The sequence below is a fragment of the Anarrhichthys ocellatus genome, unplaced genomic scaffold (genome assembly GCF_004355925.1).
Source record: "Anarrhichthys ocellatus isolate YVR2014 unplaced genomic scaffold, GSC_Weel_1.0 scaffold21, whole genome shotgun sequence".
In the NCBI taxonomy this organism is placed as follows: Eukaryota; Metazoa; Chordata; class Actinopteri; order Perciformes; family Anarhichadidae; genus Anarrhichthys; species Anarrhichthys ocellatus.
Window position 1 is genome coordinate 3,129,698 of NW_022280051.1, and position 20,807 is coordinate 3,150,504.

General features: G+C 40.3%; 4 protein-coding genes across 6 annotated transcripts; 1 reads left to right on the plus strand and 3 right to left on the minus strand.

Moving 5' to 3' along the window:
• Positions 1-1,175: 1,175 nt before the first annotated feature.
• usp18 (ubiquitin specific peptidase 18) lies at positions 1,176-10,267 on the minus strand. 2 transcript variants are annotated; one of them, XM_031859026.1, is made up of 10 exons: positions 10,013-10,267; positions 8,813-8,909; positions 8,072-8,214; positions 7,917-7,996; positions 7,697-7,831; positions 6,887-6,982; positions 6,653-6,814; positions 6,443-6,574; positions 5,735-5,778; positions 1,176-5,126 (listed from the first exon to the last, which is right to left on the minus strand). In XM_031859026.1, the coding sequence occupies exons 1-10, from the start codon at positions 10,068-10,070 to the stop codon at positions 5,054-5,056; spliced, it is 1,020 nt and encodes a 339-aa protein (XP_031714886.1). In that variant the 5' UTR covers positions 10,071-10,267; the 3' UTR covers positions 1,176-5,053. The 2 variants fall into 2 exon arrangements, with proteins under 2 accessions (XP_031714886.1, XP_031714887.1); XM_031859027.1 differs by lacking the exon at positions 10,013-10,267 and having other exon boundaries at positions 8,072-8,261; positions 8,813-8,879.
• A 333-nt stretch (positions 10,268-10,600) lies between these two features.
• Positions 10,601-12,470, minus strand: pex26 (peroxisomal biogenesis factor 26). The gene is made up of 5 exons (XM_031859028.1): positions 12,112-12,470; positions 11,843-11,983; positions 11,305-11,630; positions 11,071-11,211; positions 10,601-10,945 (listed from the first exon to the last, which is right to left on the minus strand). The coding sequence occupies exons 1-5, from the start codon at positions 12,315-12,317 to the stop codon at positions 10,839-10,841; spliced, it is 921 nt and encodes a 306-aa protein (XP_031714888.1). The 5' UTR covers positions 12,318-12,470; the 3' UTR covers positions 10,601-10,838.
• Positions 12,471-12,563: 93 nt separating this feature from the next.
• On the plus strand, positions 12,564-14,324 carry llph (LLP homolog, long-term synaptic facilitation factor). The gene is made up of 3 exons (XM_031859029.1): positions 12,564-12,650; positions 13,299-13,506; positions 13,786-14,324. The coding sequence occupies exons 2-3, from the start codon at positions 13,311-13,313 to the stop codon at positions 13,947-13,949; spliced, it is 360 nt and encodes a 119-aa protein (XP_031714889.1). The 5' UTR covers positions 12,564-12,650; positions 13,299-13,310; the 3' UTR covers positions 13,950-14,324.
• A 323-nt stretch (positions 14,325-14,647) lies between these two features.
• Positions 14,648-20,055, minus strand: hcls1 (hematopoietic cell-specific Lyn substrate 1). Of its 2 annotated transcripts, XM_031859023.1 has the most exons (16): positions 19,964-20,055; positions 19,260-19,343; positions 19,101-19,174; positions 18,201-18,324; positions 17,980-18,090; positions 17,609-17,663; positions 17,401-17,511; positions 17,210-17,320; positions 17,019-17,129; positions 16,874-16,929; positions 16,607-16,676; positions 16,301-16,449; positions 16,048-16,215; positions 15,295-15,451; positions 15,152-15,217; positions 14,648-15,054 (listed from the first exon to the last, which is right to left on the minus strand). In XM_031859023.1, exons 2-16 carry the CDS (start codon positions 19,341-19,343, stop codon positions 14,918-14,920), a joined length of 1,584 nt encoding a protein of 527 aa, XP_031714883.1. In that variant the 5' UTR covers positions 19,964-20,055; the 3' UTR covers positions 14,648-14,917. The 2 variants fall into 2 exon arrangements, with proteins under 2 accessions (XP_031714883.1, XP_031714884.1); XM_031859024.1 differs by lacking the exon at positions 17,210-17,320.
• Positions 20,056-20,807: the final 752 nt, after the last annotated feature.

Below are 20,807 nucleotides of genomic sequence, written 5' to 3' on the forward strand. Positions count from 1 at the left end.
GAGCTTATCACTGGCTGAGAGCTGGACCGGTGAGGCAGCGGTTTGCCTCAAGGTGCAATTCCATTCATTCTTGTATAGTGAGAGACCAGAGGAGGAGGATTTTAATTTGAGGAAAGCCGTGTGAAGATAAGGATTCCTTATGATACTATCTGATGACGTTTGATCCCAACAGGTCACAACAAGAGTTAATTTGAGTGACTTTCAATTGTGATTCTGCAGCACAGCATGTGCAGAATAACAGCATATCGCATCGTAAATGTTGTGGAGGTGCAGAAACATGGTGGCGTACATGTCAGAGCAGGAGCTTTGAGAGACGGTTACCTGGGCCCCGTCAGTAAAGCCATTTCACCTGTAACCCGAGCAGCCGGGCTTCCGAGACGACAGCTGATCTTCTGTGGATCCTGAGTCTGATGATAAGGAGCTGAGATAAGACGCTAACTGAAGGGTAACGACAGAGCTATGAAGACAAGGGTGGGGCGTCAGGTCATATGTCCCCGCATGTCATGACCACAATTACCGAGGGGGGCCTCCGCTCACCTCCTGTGAGAACCAACATCTGTAACATGCCGCCAACTCCGCTCGGTTGGAAGTCCAGTTCAGAACAAATATAAATAACCTGAAATATAACTGATATCGAAAACGTATCATTAGCTACTAAATGCTACTGTCACTTTTGAGCCGACCAAAATGAAAGTGAATCATTTGGTCCAAACCAAACCAGATTTCAACCGCACTTTTTCTTTTCAGTTCAGTTATAGCAGTTTGCCTGTTCGACATCCCTTTTTTCCTCGAAAACTCAGCAGATGTTGAATTTATTGCGCTCAGACTGCCAAGAATCTCGGGGAGGACAACTGAACACGTAAAGAGAGGCAAACGTTGTGTTCACCAGACTCCCCTTCTCCCACCAGAGAGGAGATTATTTGAACTCACTGGGGAAAGATAAGGCTTCTTTCCTCAACACGGCCGCTCATACTACAAATTCCAGTGAAATCGCCACAGTATATCACAGACCGTTGTGTGTGTTAACACCTAAAGCTAAGAAACACCGCTACGACATAAATATAAGCCAACGGTAGCCTTTTTGAAATTAGAGGTGAGTGTCACAGGTCACAAATCAAAGCACATCACAGGCAAACTTTCTAAGATGACAATAATTAGGAATTTGGGTCATTTGAATTATGCAGGATTTTATTTTTATCAAGAAATATGCAGATACATTTTCAGCTCTTTGCTCCTTTATCTGATTTCCCTTTGTTTTGATATATAAGAGGACATATTTAAGTCATGCAGCAGACATTCACTATTTACAAAAAGCAGATTTCACTATGATCACTTGGCCTGGACTTTGGACACAGAAAGAGCGAAAGAGAATCATTTCCTATTTGAAATGTCTGTATGTAACCAAAGGATGGCTGTGTGTGCTCAGCTGCTTTGCCACCCCTGAGGGATGTAGAGATATGCTGTGAGATTAGGTTGTATAGGATAAGAGCAGATGGGGGGCAGTAAGAAAGGGTCTTGGTTTGGAAAATATGGGGGAAACATCTTCCCTTACACAGTCATCTCATAGGGGAGCATTCCTGCAAATACGCCAACAAGACCAGTCACCATTACAATCTCTGTCATGAGCAGAAAAGGGGAACTGTGTACAGACATTGCATGAATGAGTTGACTTCCTTTTTAAGGCTGTAAAAACAAAACCAGAAGATGAATACAGTAAATTCTGAATGAAAATGGTAGCTGCACTTCCCTACAAAGCCAAAAAGCAACCAGAAGAATCATGCCATCGGTTGCGTGCGTCCGTGACTGAGTGAGTGTCCATGGCTAATCTCGCATTCTGCTGCAGCAAACTGCATAATATTTTGGTTGCCCAGTTATGGCTGCATGCTCAAGGACCTCTCGTGGTTGCTGTGACCGACACTTTCTTGAAACACCTTTTATTGCCTGTTTTATACTGCCATTGACTGCCAACCTACTCCTCTCAGGGGCCACTAGTGATAACACAGCTGAGTGCATCTCAGACCCCCCATCCACTACTCTACGCCCACAGTGAGGGATAACAGTTTGCAGTTTGTTTGGCTAACAGCTAACGGGACTACCAGTACTGCTGCAGACGCACCTAGCGGGCATCTGCACTCTTTTGAGTTCACCTTTTTGTTTTATCATACAAAGAATTTTCATGTATGGAACTATACTGCTGCAAGGCCATGAAAACCAAAACAGATCTGCATCACGTTACAATGTGAAAAGTTCATTGTTATAAAGTGATGTTTTTCACTTTATTACGACATGGAAACGTATGATGCGATAAACTAGTCTATAATTGACCTAACATGAAGCTCGTGTTTGAATAGCTGTGAACAGAGAACAGATAAATTGAGGAATGTGGCTCATTTACATGGTTTGATTTTTCATGCATGGGTTGAGACATGTCATGAAACATTATCACAAGATAAACAGCACATACGTATACACTTGAATGAATTCCATGAAAGTAACATGTACAATTGCAGCAACTACAAAACAGAGTTGTGTACTACAAGTATAAGGTATAGTGTGTTGACTTTAATATAGATATAGTAGATGGACAGACACAAACCTAGTGCCGTTTCTTATACCTTATGGTCTAGTTAAAATGGACAAGCTTGCTGAAAAAGGACATGTTGGTAGATATCCTCCCCTTGCATGTCATGTAGGTTATCCACATATAAAGTAAAGTATGTGCATTATTAGGTATATTTTGGGCTCCTGAATTAACCTTAAATACCTCAATGTTAAAACTAATCGACAGCCATGTTCTTTGCATTTGAATTATTGTGTGGTAGAACATTATGAGGGCTGTTCTTTGACAAATGACATGAAATGACATATTGGTGGTTAATAACATCAAATAGAAAAGAGGAGGGCTGGAATACTTGCTGTCTGGCTGTCACTTGTGAAAAAATTCAAGTCAGGCACAAGCACTTATCTAAGGCAGGGAAATCCTCCACACAAGAAAGGGAACATTTTTAGAGTTCTCAAATAGCCAAATTCCATTTTCTTCTCGATGCATCACTGGTGTGCTCACCTAGTAACTGGTAAACACACATCAACAATGGCAAAGAAGCATTAATGAATCTTCTCCAAAAAAAACAGTTTATGTGTTGCCACACTGCAAAGCCTGAGAAATATCATTAAAGCATACTTGCCCACTGGGACTACATTCACACCATATATCTGCCTCAGTATACTGATTTATTGTGCCAATCACTATCACTGCTGGCAAGATGATGTGCCAAACCAATAGAGCACTAGGTGTCCTTGGCTGACTGGCTAAGACCTGATCGAGATAAAGAGCTAAAAACTAAATTACAGAGATTATGATCTGCCATAAAGTGTCTGAGTAACAGCATCCACGGGCCAGAGCTCACCTGCAAACAATAGAGACACGTGGTGGGAAAGAAGCGAAGACGTCCAGACATTCAGTCGGACTTTATTCGTGTGGCCTCGGGACGTGCTGCCCATATCATGATGTTGTTCGTGTCTGTGTTGTGATCAAAGTCAGGGCGGTATAAGACAGGTATTCGTCTAACTTGACACATGGTCATACAACATTAATTATTAATCAAAACCCTACAAAGACAAGAATCAGTTCTTTGATGTTTCTTCAAACATTTCAGTCGGCCTACTTGGGGATGCATATCGCAAATGTGCCTTTTATACAATCACTGAGTAGTATTAGGTAGTGGAAGGTAACTAATTCACTTCATACAACATGTCAGACTGAAACCTGAAAGCTTAAGTAAAAAGTTTGCAGATTCAGATAGTCAACAAATAAAACATGATGCAGGACATAGACTAAACTACTCAACAGTATATAAAATTAGCTTGACTAGCTAAAGCATTAAAATGCTGCCGACACAGTAATAATGATAATCTGACATAATCTGCTTGTAGCATCTTTTATTAAATGATCTGAGCATGTATTCCACAACTAGAAGATAATGCATTATATTGCATGTAAATCCATCCAAGCACCCGCTAATCTCAGTGTTTGTTATCATGTAAAGTTGCTTTTTCTCAGTATACGTCAACGGGCTTATTAATGTCAGCTTCTTGCTTATACAAGTCAAAAGATCAGATGAGATCTCAGTGCTACTCTGACTCAAATCTAGACACATAAGCATCTAGCCTGGTCTTTGGTGCAAATGTGGGAAGAAGATACCCCCTATATACAGAAAGTTCGGCCTGTGCCTCAAGACAGCGAGATGACTAAGCATGAGGCCTGCTGCCTGTGGCACCGTGCAGACATGTTCCATTCTGTCAGAGCTCTGCAGCACATCGGTACCGTTTCACACGGTCCCCCGACTCTTGGCGAAGCGAATGGGAACTTTAGTGGCTCTGCTGACAGCCTATTCCAAGCATTTGAGCACTGTGGTTTTAACGGCGACATTTAACCTCTTTTTACATACAGAACAGGCTTTTCATTTTGTGCGCGTTAGAGCGCATTCATTTTGAACACAGGTGGAGATGTGCTGGTGTTGATGCATCAATAAGAGTAATAAACATTAAGGTGCGTCATTCCAAATCAGGTTTTGTACCTCATATTAAAGGTTCTGCAGGTAGTGAAAAAAAAGCAATACATAAGATAACAGATTTTTTTTGGTGTTGTTTTTGGCAGCCCAAATGAGAAAAGTGTCAGGAAAATTAACACTGAGTCCAATAGCAGGTATTTCCCCCCAAACAGTGAATATCTAAGCTAAGCATTCTTCTCAAACCATGCCCCCCCCCCCCCCCCCCCCACTGAGTGTGTTCAGTGTGTGTGTGGTCTGAGGTTGGAAAACCCATCAGTGTATTGAGTCTTTGTCACCACCTGTTGGTGTTTGTCAGACATTACTGTGCTGAAGTACAATCTGAATGAGCTCCGAAAAATCATTAAATATACGGCCACACACCATGTACAATACAATTTTAAAAATACAGTAAATTAAGCAAATAAATGTTTATGTTCCTATAAATTCCTATAGATATAATATTGCACCACAACCTCGGGTATAAATCATCTGCGTCCATCCACTCAGCCAGAGAGTTCAGGCTGTTGTCCTTTCTCTTTCGAACCTCTTCTGTACATTAACATGTATGCTGTGTGTCTGTAGAAATAACAGCAATAAACGGTTTGCAGACTGAAATGTACAAAGCAAAGTTATGCTTCTACGAGTTAAGGCAGAAAATGTATGAAAGGAACACATTTCAGTACAATAAAAACAAACAAACATTTGCTAAAAGCTGCTGAAAGACAAGACAACCTGATAGACTAGACGGATGTCCTCTGTTTATGAGTTTAAAAAGTTTAAAAGCCCTTTAGTCTTTAATCTTCAATGAGGAAAAGACAATGAGGCTTTGTCTAAAGATCTGAAGCCATTTCCGCAAGTAAAAAGATAAAAGTTGCTTGATGGCAGCGGGAGTCAAGAATGTAAGGCTTTAATTGTTATTAATACAAATTTGAAAAACTGTGAAAGCAACTGGAGGCCGGGACAGAACCCTGAGGCACTCCACGGTCACGCTAAGCCAGGGAGGAGGAAGAACTCATCTTAGCGAATTTAGCTAACATAGCTTAGCATAAAGACAGAGCCAGACTATCCTTTTGCAGCGTCATGTTTACCATTCAAATATAAGAGCGGTATTAATCTTCTCATCTATAGCTAAGACTCTTCCCATAAGAAGAGCAAGACATGAAAAACTTATGTTGAGCAATTACCTTCTATGTCCTCCATATGTGCTCTTCACATCTTCCCAGGAGACCTATGTGTTGGAAATCAGAGACCAAATGAGTCACACATTTGCAGAAAGCTGTATTACAGTTATACAAAAATCCCTCTTGAACAAGTGGAGATTTAAAACTATTTTTCCCCTTTCCTTAATGGTTTTAGGGAGCAACCACAAAACAATTTCAGATACAACATTTCATATCATGTGCTTTTTATACTTTTAACTTATACTTAAGGTACAGTGTGTAGCATTAAGCGGTATCTATTGGCAGAAATGGAATATAATAGTATTAAGTAGGTTATCTTTAGTGTATTATCAGAATGAGGTGTTTATATCTACATATAGAGCGGGTCCTCTTCACGGATTCATGTTTCTACAGTAGCTCAGAACGGACAAACCAAACACTGGCTCTAGATAGGGCCATTCACTATTTCACATCAGCCACCGTAGTTCTCCTACACGCTTTGCACACAGGTTTGCAATCTGCAACCTCGCCACTAGATGCCGCCAGATCCTACACACTGAACCTTAAAGATATGCTGTATTTATTTAAAATCTACATGAGAGCTTTCATGTCTAACTATACATTGAGGTTTTAACATGAAGTGAGAAATATAGATTTTTTATAATATTTAACAAGTACAAGCCAGAAATCAATTGCATTCAAGTGAGACAGATTTTGTCAGATCGGACGTACCAGTCCTACGTGGCTGTCGTCGGCATAGTACCAGCGCTGGTTCACCCTGTCACGAACGTAGGCAGTATAGTGACCACACGTTGCAGATCCAGAGTGCACTACCACTGCATGCAATGTGTACCTGCAGTCATTCTGGAAGAACAAATAAAGTTGTGGATGGCAAAAGATATAATGTGTAGATATTATTATAATCATTTTCATTTCAAGTACCTCAGCAAAGTCTGACGAGAACGCTTCTTTGAGGGTTTCAGCGAAGTCAAAGGTTTCGGGAAAGGTAACCCTGCAATCAAGTTTTCTGGTGTAACCACCGTAATTCCGAAACCTTTTCAGGTGCACGCACAAGATAGGAGGCAGGGAGAGCAGTTTGACAGCCTGAGAAAGAAAAAAAGATGTTTCCACTGTGGTGGTTCATACTTTCTGGGAAGCATTTAACTCGAACCTCACCTGTTTAGATGGAGTCTTCTTCTCACATGTTGCACAAAAGCAGCAATTTATGCCCCTTAGCTCCTGATGCTGAAAGAAGGAGCTCATGCAGCCTTCCTGAAAAAGTTCATGTACATAATACGTTTTAGTTTGACTTCAGGAAGGGTAACAGTAACAGTTTGACATATTGAGAAATTAGTCTATTTGCTTTCTTGACGAGAGTTAAAGATTGAGACCACTCTCACGCACCCCTGATGCCCAATAATTGACAGATCATTAGGTTATAGGTTATATTCTGGGCTATTTCTTAGAAACTGCCCCTGGCCGACAAATAATCTAGTGCATAACCCCCCTATATGCTTTGCATACAAGTACTGGGAACACATTTTAAAAATCACCTACCAGCACCTCAAAATCTCACAATTTAATGTGTTGTATCTTGTGTTTGATCTGTACAAAAACAGTCAAACATTGTGTGCAGTTACTGTATGTGCAAGACAATTTCTTCGTGTAGGCTTGTCGTTCCTGTAAAACCACAAATTGTTAGTTTTTCTCTTCCGTGTTTGTATGAATTAAATAAGACATTTGATTAGTCTGCATAAGAGGTGCTGAAAAGTGGATTTTGCAAAATGTGTTTCCCTCTGTTTCCAGTACTTATGCTAAGCTAAGCGGCTGAAAGCTGTAGCTTCAAAGTTTACGTACAGACACTAGAGTGGTGTTGATCTTCTCATCTAATTTTGGTTAAACAGACAATTATATAATGATATATTTCCCAAAAAGTTTAAATATTTCTTAAAAACAATCCACATCAAAAGAAAAAAGAAACGGCACCAGAGAATCGTGATCTTCCTTTACGTGCAGAGGCAGGCTGAGCATGTAGCTGGTCAGAGTCTGGACGGCGGTACAGTCTAAACACTCCACGTACGTCTCCACAGAAATCTTGAACAGATTCTGGATTTGAAGAGCCTGGCAGAGAAAACAAATGCAAGCACATTATGGATGATGCACATACAGGTGGAAAAATAACGAATATTCATGATTAAAGACCAACCAGAGGTTTGTCATCCATCTGCAGTTGCATCAAGTTCAAGATAGCGAGGAAGACCTCATCAGCATCATGCTGCATATAAACTGCAAAACATTGTCAAAAGTTGTAAGATACACCACAACGGTATTAAACATTTTGCAAGCTTGTTTTTTCCTTACGTCTAACGCAGTTGCTATCCAGAGAGTGGAGGAAGTCCCGATGAGGAGCCGGGTGAGGACGGTCGCTCTTCATGGCCGTGAGAACTCTCTTTAGCTGCAGGGGGACGTTACGACCGCCCGCTCTCACACCAGCTGCTTCCCACCTTGTGCAATTCATAAACCTTAATTCATCTTCTTTTTTTTTTTGTACCTGAGAAAAGCAGTCTTGAATTCAGATCGACACATGTGCACTCCCCTCTTTACTTCTCAAGGTTGCTGTCATTTTATAAGTCTGTATATTTATCGTGAAGTATTACAGTACATTCTTCATTGTACTGTTGATATACAGTTGAGGACACATAACAACCAGTTATCTATCCCTCCAATGAAAAATAGTAGTATTGCCCTGTTACTGATGTTCATGGTAATAATTTACAAGTTAATATAAACATTAACCAGACTTAATGTGTTATTAGTAAAAAGTTCTTCCTGCTTTAGGTTCTGTCATGTTACTAAGCTGTGTACTGATGTGGCAATCCTCCAACAAGACAGAGAGTGTATAGTTTTAACTTACCTTTATACAGGTAAGTTAAAACAGGTAAGTTAACAGGTGTGGTAATTGGTCTGATCCAACTACAGAATTCATGGGGGAGCTCAAAATGTAAGTCCTAATTTAATTTGTGTTATGTGTTAGTAAATTAGCTTGTCCCCTTTTTGTCATCTCAGTGTGTTCATAGCCCAATTTCAGCTTGATTTTCTTACTTGTCTAGTAGGTCTCCTATTTCCCAGGTAGCAGAGAAAGTCTGGAGTAAAGTGTTCACACAGCAGGACAGATTGTAGTTGGAGAGGCCTCTCATTCCTGTGACAAACCATCAGAAATGTTAAAATAATCCTGTTTGTGAAAACTTGAACCAAGCACGTTATCCACGGCCCACCTACCGTAGAGGCCCAGAGTGCCAGCGGGCATTCACATGTGTGAAAATAAAATGTAACAGTAAAGTCCTGATGCTAGAGGTAAATATAGCTGCACAGAACACCTACCTCTCTATATTGAATTCAAATAAACAAATCAATCATTTGATAGAAGACAGAGTGAGAAAGACGTGTTTGGTTCGTTGATTTAAGGCCCAATGTACAGGAGATGTTTATTTTACACAGATCCAAGGTCAGTATTTTGTTTTCTATGCCATCGCTGCACACGTGAGGGATTTATTGGTTGTGAAGAGAAAAATAATTGTGTGAAATGCAGTAATAGTAGGACATTCACTGAAGAAACCACACACTGTGTGTATGTATCTGCATTGTTACAGGTTGCGGTGGGGCCCATGGAGATTTTAATTTAACCATAATGTTTTAACAGATGACTGTGTGGGGTCGCTAGACCTACAGTGCAAAAACCTGACGGGCCTAGAGACCCTCAGGGATTCCCAAAGGAGCTTCAGAGAGTAAACACTTTTATTTTTTTACACCCTGAACATTTGTGAAAAATAAGTGGAATATTTGAACTTTTCCTCCCTTTAAAACCAGCCTGCAGTGCCCGACTCAGGTTGTCTGAGGGGCAGGGGCGAAAAAATAAAAAGGGCACCAGCTGCACATTAAGTTTTCCAGCATTTAGGGCAGCCTGTATGGCACTGCATTACGTTTTCTCTACTGGAGGGGCACCCTAGAAGTTACTTTATAATGTGGCACCAGAGCAATATAAAACACGCAACTACTTCTTTTGTTTTCTGTGTTACTCGGTTAAGGTTTTACGTTAATTCATTTTTCACCTTATTTACATACTGTACAGAAGCAAATATATTACAGCCACCAACACAATGCAGTCCAACACAACTACATCCTTTAGAAACAGTGGTAGTAATATACTGTACATTGTAGGGCTATTGTATTACAGGGTACTTTTGGTAACATTTAAATCACATTTATCAACAAAAAACATTTTTCAATCAGTGGTCCACTTACCAATGAAGTGGTCCCTCACACTAAGATATGAGAATAAACGGTAGATCCTTCCAGACATCCACGCAGACTTCACTTCACACAGTAAGTTAATTTTACCTGAAGGTCTGGAGACGAACACAAACGTAAACCGCAGAGACACCCGTCCTGCACAGCATGGAGCAGTTTACTCAGGTAAAAGAGGTGTCAAACGTTTCGCTTTACAGTATTAGTCTGTCGCCTCAGTGTAAACATCACCGTCACACCTGCAGCTTGAGGATCACTTTCGTTTTTACAGTTTCTCGTCACTTTGACGTAATCGAAACCTAAAAGTTGACATGCGCACTGCGCAGCCTGTGAAATATGAATATACCAACAGACAACACAAAACAAATCTAAACTAAGCACCATTTAATTCGGCGACATTATTTCGTGATATTTCCTTTATCTCACGTTGTGTCGCCAATAACACTTGTGTCTAAAGGCTATTTAATGTTTTATAATAAAAAGGTTTGTCATCTCAACCGTTCAAATCCGCATAATTATAGTAATTATCAGCTGATAATATGTTGAAATGTACTGTTCAATTAAATATACACACACAAATTGAGCAGACGTCCGCATTTATAAGTACAATTTACTCACAAGGGCCTGGCTTAAAGGCATTCTGGCAAAATGAAAAGTCAGTGGTTTCTGACTCAGAAAACAGTAAACACTAATAGAAATATCTTTATTTGGATTCAAAATAAGTAATTAAACTGGTATTTACACAGGTTTCATGAAATTTGAAAAAGAGACTAAACCATATTAATCAAAATGATGAACGAAACATATTGTGATTTCTAGTCCTTCACAGCCTCTGAGTGAGAGCCTGATAGTACGGTGCAAACATGGCCGTCCACATCTGTCTGAGCAGTTGGAGAAGTTTGGAAATCCACATGAATGAAGATGGAAGAGCTGCAGGGGAAGAACAGGAAGAAATGATTTATTTATTTAAACACCGATATATTTCCAGTAAAATGTTTCATACTTCAACAAAGTCTTGTGATGAAACTGAGCTACAAAGAAAGATTTAATCAAACCTGGATCCAAGCGGAAAAAAAGCATGTAGAGAAGGAGGGCAGCCAGGAAGACTCTCCAGAGAGGGAATGAGCCAGAGCCAGTCACCAACACGTTTCTGTACAAAAACCTGAGCATGGCTTCAAGTTTACGGGTTACAGATCCTGTACAACGCAAACACAATCAGAAAATATGCATTAATTGTTTGCACTTATATTAATTAGCATAATGCATGTCATAAGGACTGAGCTGAAGACCTCGAGTTGAGACAGGATGTGCAGTGATCTCAGAGTTTGGACTGATGCCGGGATTTAGAGGCGGTTCTTGATTCTGTTGCTCTTTTTCTTCCACAACATCCAGTGCCGTCTGCCTCTGTTCTTCTGTGAACGCAGTGCTTCCAACCTCGCCTACGATCAGCTCCACAGCCTCATCTCTGTGTCCAAGAGGCACGAGGACATGCAGGAGGTACAGCTCTGCCACCGTCCTGAACCCCGTTACTCTGCTGTTGGATGGGCAGTGCAACCAAACTCTGGTGGCCTCCTGCATCGAGGCTGGCTCTCCCACCTTGGAGTAAAGAAGTATGCTGCCACGAGAGAGAAATTATATTGTATTGAGCTGAAAAGATCAGTCGTAAATTCATTAGTCAATCATCAAATTAATTAAAAGATGAGAATATCCGCTTGTTTTTGTTATAAAAAATTATATAAAACAGACAAAATTTGCCACATCTCACATTTAAGAAGATGGAATCAAAGAATAATTTTCTGTTGATCTAAAAGCTTCATCTCTACTCACCACATCTGCATTATTTTAGCCGGTATTGTCTCCTGGTGCTCGTACTGCTGAAGGACCCAGGAGAAGACACCGTGCCACTGATTCAGCTCAGCCAGTGCTTGAATCCCTAAGATGCAGAAACCAGCCTTAAAATCTCCACATCTGGGGAGACAAAACACAGAAACACAAACACACACACACACACACACACACACACACACAGTGACATTACCAGGAAGCCAGGGAGGGAGGCACATTCAACCGATTCAAGGTGCATTTTAGACTTTCACCTGCTGTCCTCTTGCTCCATGTTGGCGAGACTCTCCAGGCCTCTGTCGCATGTTTCAAAAGCTGCCTGGAAGTCTTTGTGGACCATCATTTGCTCTGCAGCGGTGTCCAACATGCTGCACATCTGTGTTAAAGAAGAAGTGAGCTGCGGGCTGCAAACTGTTCCGAAGCTGCGAGCAGGAGCCATGCTGGTTGAACAGTTGCTCATGACTATCTGTCAAATTAGAGACCAATAAAAAACAAAAAACACAAACTATTTTACAGCGCTAAAAGACACTGCTTTACTTTTAGCAGCTTAGTTTATACCTGGGTGTCAAATAAACCTGTTTACATTCCATAATCCTTCGACCTTCCTGGTTCAAGATCACCAGCCAATCAGACGTTAGGATCTTCAGATTGACTGAAGCAGCCAATCACGTTGCTGTTTCTTTAAACACGCGTCATCGGTTTTTTTCTTCTCTTACTCGTAAACACGTGCACGCAGCGGAGTGTGTGTTAGCCTGTCTACGGAGGACATTTAAGCAGCTAAACTAGTTTTTCTGTAAGTTACCGTTTACTGTTAACATATGGAACAATGCTAATACACTTTATTGATTTATTATGCGGTATTAGCTAGCTTTGAAGTGCGTACTTGAGCTGCTTTAGCTTTTGATAGCTAACAAGCTAGCAAACGGTTTGTATCCGTAACATTTATAGCCGTAGCTATTAACTAATAATTAGTCACTATCACGAATTAGCGACAATGTATAGTGTTAGCTTTATTATTCTGGTTATGTGGACACGTATGTTATAACTAAGATCTTACGTCATGTGAATAGTGTTCATTAAAGGCCAAAGCCAGCTCTTTTAGAAGCCTATTTTATGTTAATACCTACTTCTATCAAGCAATAACTTGTACTGCTATCTTGACTGAACAGATAACTGTGTCACTTCTCACCTTTAATACCATCCTTCATAATTATCTAACTATAAATGTCCTGTGAGCTGTATTTTCTCATACCATTCCTCTAAAATTGCTCTTTTTAGGAGTATTATTTTGATAGTGTCTTAATAAATAGTTCATAAACATGGTTTATAGAAAACTTTGCTCAAGCTGAAACATAATGTATTCATACTGCTGCTTCCTGTCTAGGGAAAGAATTGGATAAGAATGTTTAAACCAGACTGGTGTGTTGTTTTGTTTCTTCAGATCGTCCCTAAAATGGCAAAAAGCCTCCGGAGCAAATGGAAGAGGAAGATGCGTGCTGAGAAGAGGAAGAAATATGCTCCAAAGGAGCTGGCCCGTCTGAAACAAGCTCTGAGTCTGGATAAGAAAGGAGAAGTTGTCATGACTGACATGCAGGAGATCGCCACTGTGGTGTCAGCTGAGGAGATCAAGGAGAAGGCAATGGGGGACGGTGAGTGAGAGACAGATGATATCTTTGTGTATTGTTCCAGTTGTGTTTCAAAGTGTTCGTACTAAAAGGTCATTTTTAACTGGTTTCTGAGGATTTGTGTTTTAGCCACAGATTGTGATAATGTTTGGTATTAACCTGGGTTCCTTGAGAACCTGACACAACATTTGAAAGATAATTATTTACATCATACACACAGCATTAGACAGACTTCACTTTCTTTCTTCTGTTGGTGCATTTGCTTTTGGGAAACCTGTTTGTTTATCGTCTTTCGTGTCACAGATGGGAAGATGGATATGGACAGCAAGCGCAACAAGAAAACTCTGTTGGATGAAAATGGTCAGTACCCTGGCTGGATGAATCAACGGCAGGCCAAGAAACTGAAAGGCAAACGGATGGCAAAGAAAGGTACCCAGGGCAAGAAGAAGAAGGGTATCGCTTGGTGAACCAGAGGAAAACTAAAGACCTTTGCTTCGCCTTAAAGACTTTTGACGCAGGAAAAGCAAATAATTTCATGTATTCTTTTGTACATGACAACTGTGGAATTTCTGCTGTTGAATCTCATTCTGCTCAGATTCATGGTTGTGCATTGAGTCTGATATTATAAAATAATTCACTGCAGGAAAATGTTTGTTCTTATGGAACAGCAGGTTTATTTTCGTGTTCGGACAAGTTTTAAGACACTAAGACTTGTGCAAAATATCCTTTAGCTCGTCTTAATTCATCATAGCAATGCAGGTGATTGTCATATTCTCTATTACAATGTAAGTTTTTTTTTTTTTGTTTTTTTTTAAATACTCTGATAAAGAATCATCTACAGATCTATGGCTGGTTTTGTTTACTATTGTATAAAGACTGGGTGACGAGTTTAAAATCAATATTACTGGTGCAGCCTTGAGGCGTAGAGGTTGAGACTGCAAATGGTTTTGTTTCATTGCGTCATTCCTCATTTTCTCCCCTCACTTTGTTGTAACTCTAAGATTCTTTGGATTAATTGGAATATTTTTCCCATTTCTCTGCCAGTATAATCATATAGAAGATGTATTCAAAATTATGAATTAATGTGTGAATAGCCCTGAAGTTACTGTAAATTGTCACTAATGAGAAGTTTATCAATTAAAGGTGCTTAATAAGATGAAGAAGCTTTCCATTAGAACATTTTATTCAATCCAATCAGTTCATTGCAGATAAAAGATGTAACTCCTTGTCACTAATACGGTCATACCGTCAGATGCTCATTGCCACAGACCCTATGTGAGATATTACACAATAAAACTAGAAGTCGGCTGATCAGAAGCTATTTTCTGTGATTTATTCTATAAATACAGTGCTAAAATTAATTTCCTCTGCTGGACAACCTGAGAAACGCGATAGTCGAAGTGAAGCTTGTGCACAACCTCCCTGAACCCGTCGCTCACTCCATCAGCTGAACATAAGCAGACGGGAAAAGGCCAAAGCATCCGTGACACTCTCCCTTCCACCAGCCCTCGTCAATCATCTCTATGTTGGTGATGACGTCATCCGGGTTGAAGGAGATCTCATCGTCAGCCTCTGGGTGGGGAAAGGGGGGGGGGGGGGATTTGTCATCATAAATGTTGAGGGATGATTATTAAACGTCAAAAAATGAAGAACTCTAAAGGTGTCTTACCTCCTTCATAGTCATAAATTGCTATTGCCTGCGTGCCCTTCGACAGGTCTTCATAGTCGTCGTCAGCTGTAAAATACAATATTGAAATGAGCGAGTGTTTCATATGCAAAAGGTTCGACGTGTAACTGACAGCTGACGCAGACCTGTCGGCGGAGGAAGAGGCGGGTCAGCAAGTTCCTCGTACTCTCCTTCATCCTCCTCTTCAGCTGCTGACCCGCTGTGCAGCGGAGGAGCACCCAGGTCGAGGAAATCGTCCGAGCGAGGAGGCAGAGCCGGGGGCTCGTCGTAAACTGGTTCCTCCTGGAAACATCACAGAACATCTTCAGCATAAGACCCCAGTTTCATGTTCATCCATTACGATCAAGTCGCCGAGCCAAGTGGCTGTTTTTTCCAGAACCCTCAAAGACTCTTCTAACCGTCTGGGTGAAAACTAATTCTGTCTACTTCACAGTAAAAGCATAACCTGTTTCCCTAAATGCACCTTGTTTTCTTAAGAAAGATGTTAGCCATCTATCGAGTATTTTATATTTTTATACAAAATAAATAACATTAATACACACTATAAATACTCACTACGCAGCTGAAAATAGTCCATAACAAATAAACTAATTTTAAAAGAAAGTCTCACTAATACTGGAAGAAAACTGACCCAGATATTAAAATATGGCTGGATGACGATGATGAAGATAAACAGGGAACTGACAGTGTGATGGGGAGAGATTATTTACACTCTGTCTTATTTCTCTCTCTTGTAACGTCAGTTTGTTTTGTTCTTGTTTCTGTTTCTATGTTTTCAGATATTGGTTGACTGTCATCGATTTTGTTGACAAAAACAAAAATATAGAATATTGCCAGCCTTATTAACGTTTAAATGGACAAATGAATGTGTGTCTTACCTCTGAGTCTGGTTCTGGTTCAGGTATTTCTTGTATCTCTGGCATGTGGTGTTGGACTTCAGGTGGCAGCATTTTATACTCCACATCTGGGGCCTCATCTGGAGCCTCATCTGGAGCCTCATCTGGAACAGTTGGTGGACACATTTCCTCCTCTCTCCTGCTCTCTTCCTACAGGAAACACAGAATCATTAACGTGCATATTGACCGTCACTTAATATTATGACCTCTTTACGTGTTTTCAGCACGTTTTTACCTCTTGTCTGCGTTTGGCCACCTCTCGCTCTCTGCTCTCTCTGGCTTGTCTCCTCGCTCTCTCTTCTTCCACTTTCTTCTTGTTCTCTTCACCTGAAGCTTTGGCCATGTTCTCGAAACGTGCCTTCATCTTTCCTGCACCTGCACTTGCTGCACGACACAGAGAGATGGTTATGAATACGGTGCATTAGCGATGACCTCAGCCCCCGCTTCCGATCATTTGAACATGGGAACACGTCAGCACCGGTGGCTTTACAAGACAGATGGCGCAGTTGATTGTGGTGAGCAAAACAAAAACAGAACTTACAGGCCTCTACTGGTTTTGTCTTTTCATACGCAGAGGTAGGGGAGTCCATGTCAGAGAAGCCAGCTGCACTCTGAAAGAGACAACAGAGAGGAACATGTGCTTGTTACAAAAGGTCAAGATAGGCAATTATCATCAACATTCATGCCAAAAGGCTCCATATCTGATTTGATATGAAACCCATTCAAATTTTAAAAAGGCCTACGGAGTTTACCTACAAAACCTCCAGATGAATAAAAAATAATGAATAATTGCAGCTGTAATTCTGACCTTGTCCATGCGGTCTGCCTGGACTCCATACCGACCTCCAAAACCTGCAGAATAATCTAAACAGAGATCAATCTGATCAGTCTGATGTACGATAACTATATAATACTGTCAGTATATTTTAAGATATACGCGTGTGTCTCCTCACCTTTCTGTGACTGGTGTTTCTCCGTCTCGCTCTTATAATCATAGCCCAAAGCAGCTTTATCCACTTTCTCCTTCTCAACACCAAACTTCCCTCCAAATCCCTTTGAATAATCTGAACGTGAAACGAACAAAGATTAATCCAATGTCAGGCCAAAACGTGTCAAAACTGTCAATGCTACAACGTAAACGTACCTTTTTGTGACTGGTGCTTCTCTGTTACTCCTTTATAGTCGTAACCCAAAGCTGATTTGTCCACCTTCTCCGTCTCCACCCCGTACTTTCCTCCAAATCCCTTGGCGTAGTCTGGTGAAAATAAAACGCTAAATAAAGCGAATGTCAAGCAAACAGTGTGCAAACAGACAATTGCTACAACTTAAGCTCACCTTTTTGTGACTGATGCTTCTCTGTCTGGCCTTTATAGTCATATCCCAACGCAGCCTTGTCCACTTTTTCTTTCTCCACACCGTACTTTCCTCCAAATCCCTTTGAGTAATCTAAACACACGCGGATGGGAAGAGAAATTATGTTGCGCAGCACCTTCTAAAAAGGAAAGTGTTGTACAGTAATTGAGAAGGTGGACAGACGGCTTACCTTTCTGAGATGCATGTTGCTGCACCTCTCCTTTGTATTCATAGCCCATGGCTGACTGCACAGACAGCACAGAGATGGTATTTAAGGTTCATATATTGCTTTAAGGATCGTTTGCAAAAGTTTTTTTTTTTTAAACTTTGCTTTGAATAATTATTTGTGTCTGATTTCCACTTTTCATTCTGGACTATCATGAGCTCTAAAACTAGTTGTAATGTCACAAAATCATGCTGGTAGTTACCTGTTTTTTAACTGAGATTTAAGGTGAGCACAGAGAAACGTCTTCTAGTGTCAAACTCTGCACGTACATCATTTAGTGAAGGTGAAATAATAAGTCTCTTTGAGAAGAGGGGGGGCTCTACTTGTCTTCTCACCTTGTCTACGCGGTCTTTCTGAACACCAAATTTCCCGCCGAACCCTCGTGCTGCGTCTTTCTGGGAGGAGTGCTGGTCGACTTGCGCCACATAGTCGTTCCCCAAAGCCACCTGGAGAGAAGAGTTACATTCATGAAGAGATTCAGCCCACAGCATACGGTTTATGTGAGCGAGGGCAGTAAATAAGAGGAGCTTTTAACCATGTTTTGAGTATCTTGTACCTTGTCCATTCGGTCTTTTTCGACTCCAAACTTCCCTCCATATCCGTATGACGCTTTGGGAGTCTGATCCTGCTGCTTGCCCTGCTCGTGCTCCATCGTGACATTGTTTCTGAGCTCTGCAACACTGGCAGGTCACGCAGTGGTGAAACACACTGACACAGAGATGCACAACAGTACACACAATGATAGTAATATGTGCCATTTGCACAAAGAAAATAGGACGTTTTTTAAAGGCCAAAAATAAATAATTTACTTATGATTTCTAGATGTGTTGTGAGAAATCCCTCCAGTGGTGTTTATCCTTTCTATTTGTTAGTCGTGCAATTGTAAATGTTGGAAATATATTAATAGATGATCGAAGGTTTTACGCTACCAAATAATGCATCAAGTCAAGAGTTGTAAAAGTTAACAACCCTTCAGGTTGTCCCAGATGGTTAGTGGTCCAAAGTGTCTTCCTGAAGAACTTAATAACTATAAATTAGTTACAAATGAAGTGCCCTGCTGGAGGAGGATAAACACCAGCTGAAGGGATTCTTCACAACCTAGCAGGTAGCAACTTATAGACTCGTAAGTAAACAGTGTGTTTACATCATGCTTTCTCTCAGACAGAAGCATTTCAAAGTGTCATGACTTTACTCACACATTTATAAGTGTTTGTTGACTTTCCAGGAAGTTTTACCTAAATCTGTGATCAATCTCTAAGTCATATTCTTACATTCAGCACCACTGCCTGGAACGATGTCAAAGTGTCATCATATTACCCATATTAGGAGAGACTTGCTGTCTGACAGCTTGTGCTCTCACTTCCTCTTCCTGTTGCTACACGGCACCCAGTCTGCATTTCTCTGCATCATCTAAAGAATCGTTCGTTTTCAGACACAGAAATAATGCATCTCTTACCTGATGTGCTCTGCTCGCCCTGAACCCTCGATGGTCTTTGCTCCCCACCTCTGCTCCTGCTCCGATATGTCATTCTGAAACATACATTTAGAGATGCTTTGACTGACGCAGACATCTTTTCCCTCACCGTGATACACATCTCCAGGAAGTATACAGTACCTCAAAGTCAGGGTCCGTCTCCCAGTCGTCCCCCTCTGCAGCCACCTTCATGGTCACATTGTGGCCCACGGCTGACTTCCACATCTGGGGAAGTAAAACATAATGAGCCACAATGAAGACAGTATATAACTCTTATTAATGATCATGTATTCACAACTGTTATATATGCACTGACAGATAATTCTCTATTTATCACTGCACAAACTAATGTGCAACCACAAGCTCTGACATCCATTTGCTGAAGTCTCAAAAAGGAAGTTATTTTCAACACGAAGCTTCATTTCCCCATAATGAAACACACAGCAGTACTTCATGTCGTACAAATACACTAAAATCCTTATGAAACAGTATTACGACAACATACTTTTAAAGAGAAATACTTCCTGTAGAGTCTTAAATACTTTAACACACTAAAGATTCTCTATACACATCAATTGTTTTTTTTTTGTATCATATTTTACTGTTATAATTGGAAGTTGTTAAGTAATTGCAGAAGAAGTAATATTGGACATAATGTTATGGCATACAGGTAACAAATAAGATATATATATGCAACCTAATGTTAGTCCACTTTTGAAGTTTACAGAAACTAAGTATACGTCCGACTAAATCTACTTCCTTAATAAACTTTAAAGGTGAATAAAATAAGTGTAAATACATTTAGGCTTGTCTGACTTTGTTTGAAGAAAGAAAAACAACATTACCTTCTAGTCGTCAGGTTAATATATCCGTGTTTAGGCGGATATTACACCGACAAAGTGATCTCGAAGTTCTTCACTCAAGTTGAGACAGTTTGATGGGCGACACGTGAACGCGGATCTCGCGTACGTGAACGCGCGTTGATGTAAATAATAATACAAATTCTATTTTTATCGTACTTTAATTAAAAACACTCACACGGCTTTGTTATTGTAGTATAACAGGTGTATATGTAGTATGATTGTATTTTATTATGTTTAAAGAAAGAAAAATAAAGAAAATGAAATAAAGAATAAAGAAATGCTGCATTCAAATGCGCTCGGAACTCCGAGGATGAAGGACCAGACAAAGTGCTGATAAGAGTAAATGGGGAGTTTTAGGATTTAAGAGCTACTACAACTACTTCAGACCACAAACACTTAAACACACGGACACTGGCAATTATCGCCATCACTTATAGCTATAATTGTTTCCATTTAAAACTATTTTATGAGCAGAACTTGAATGCAGGGTCCGCTACAACTGTGATTTAGCCGGCTGTAGTGTAGTTACAACACTTGGGGGCAGACTCACACAGTTTATACACAATGAACCACAGCGATAGGAGAAACCTGGGAAAGATTTACTACTCAGAGTTAAGGACTATGTTTTTTCTTTGTTACGTTTTTGATGATTTGTAAGCAAAGCATTTTAAATTTGGCTTCAGATGTCAATATTCTAAGCCATCAAAGAATTCTGGATGAAAGTGTCTAAAACAATAACTCGAAAACCTCGATTAGATTCAGGCACATTCAGGAAAGTTTGCATCCTTCATGATAAAAAGATTATTATACCTAATATTAATATTTC

Coding starts and splice junctions, on each gene's coding strand:
- llph (XM_031859029.1), top strand. CDS start 13,311: ATGGCAAAAAGCCTCCGGAGCAAATGGAAGAGGAAGATGCGTGCTGAG. Junction 13,507..13,785: donor GGAGAAGGCAATGGGGGACG/GTGAGTGAGAGA, acceptor TTCGTGTCACAG/ATGGGAAGATGGATATGGAC.
- usp18 (XM_031859026.1), bottom strand. CDS start 10,070: ATGTCTGGAAGGATCTACCGTTTATTCTCATATCTTAGTGTGAGGGAC. Junction 8,215..8,812: donor ATAGGAGACCTACTAGACAA/GTAAGAAAATCA, acceptor GAATTGCACAAG/GTGGGAAGCAGCTGGTGTGA. Junction 5,127..5,734: donor ACATATGGAGGACATAGAAG/GTAATTGCTCAA, acceptor TTATTTCTACAG/ACACACAGCATACATGTTAA.
- hcls1 (XM_031859023.1), bottom strand. CDS start 19,343: ATGTGGAAGTCAGCCGTGGGCCACAATGTGACCATGAAGGTGGCTGCA. Junction 18,091..18,200: donor AAAAAGACCGAATGGACAAG/GTACAAGATACT, acceptor TCTTCTCTCCAG/GTGGCTTTGGGGAACGACTA. Junction 16,930..17,018: donor GAAACACCAGTCACAGAAAG/GTGAGGAGACAC, acceptor ATCTCTGTTTAG/ATTATTCTGCAGGTTTTGGA.
- pex26 (XM_031859028.1), bottom strand. CDS start 12,317: ATGAGCAACTGTTCAACCAGCATGGCTCCTGCTCGCAGCTTCGGAACA. Junction 11,631..11,842: donor GCTAAAATAATGCAGATGTG/GTGAGTAGAGAT, acceptor CTCTCGTGGCAG/CATACTTCTTTACTCCAAGG. Junction 10,946..11,070: donor TTTTTTCCGCTTGGATCCAG/GTTTGATTAAAT, acceptor CTTCCCCTGCAG/CTCTTCCATCTTCATTCATG.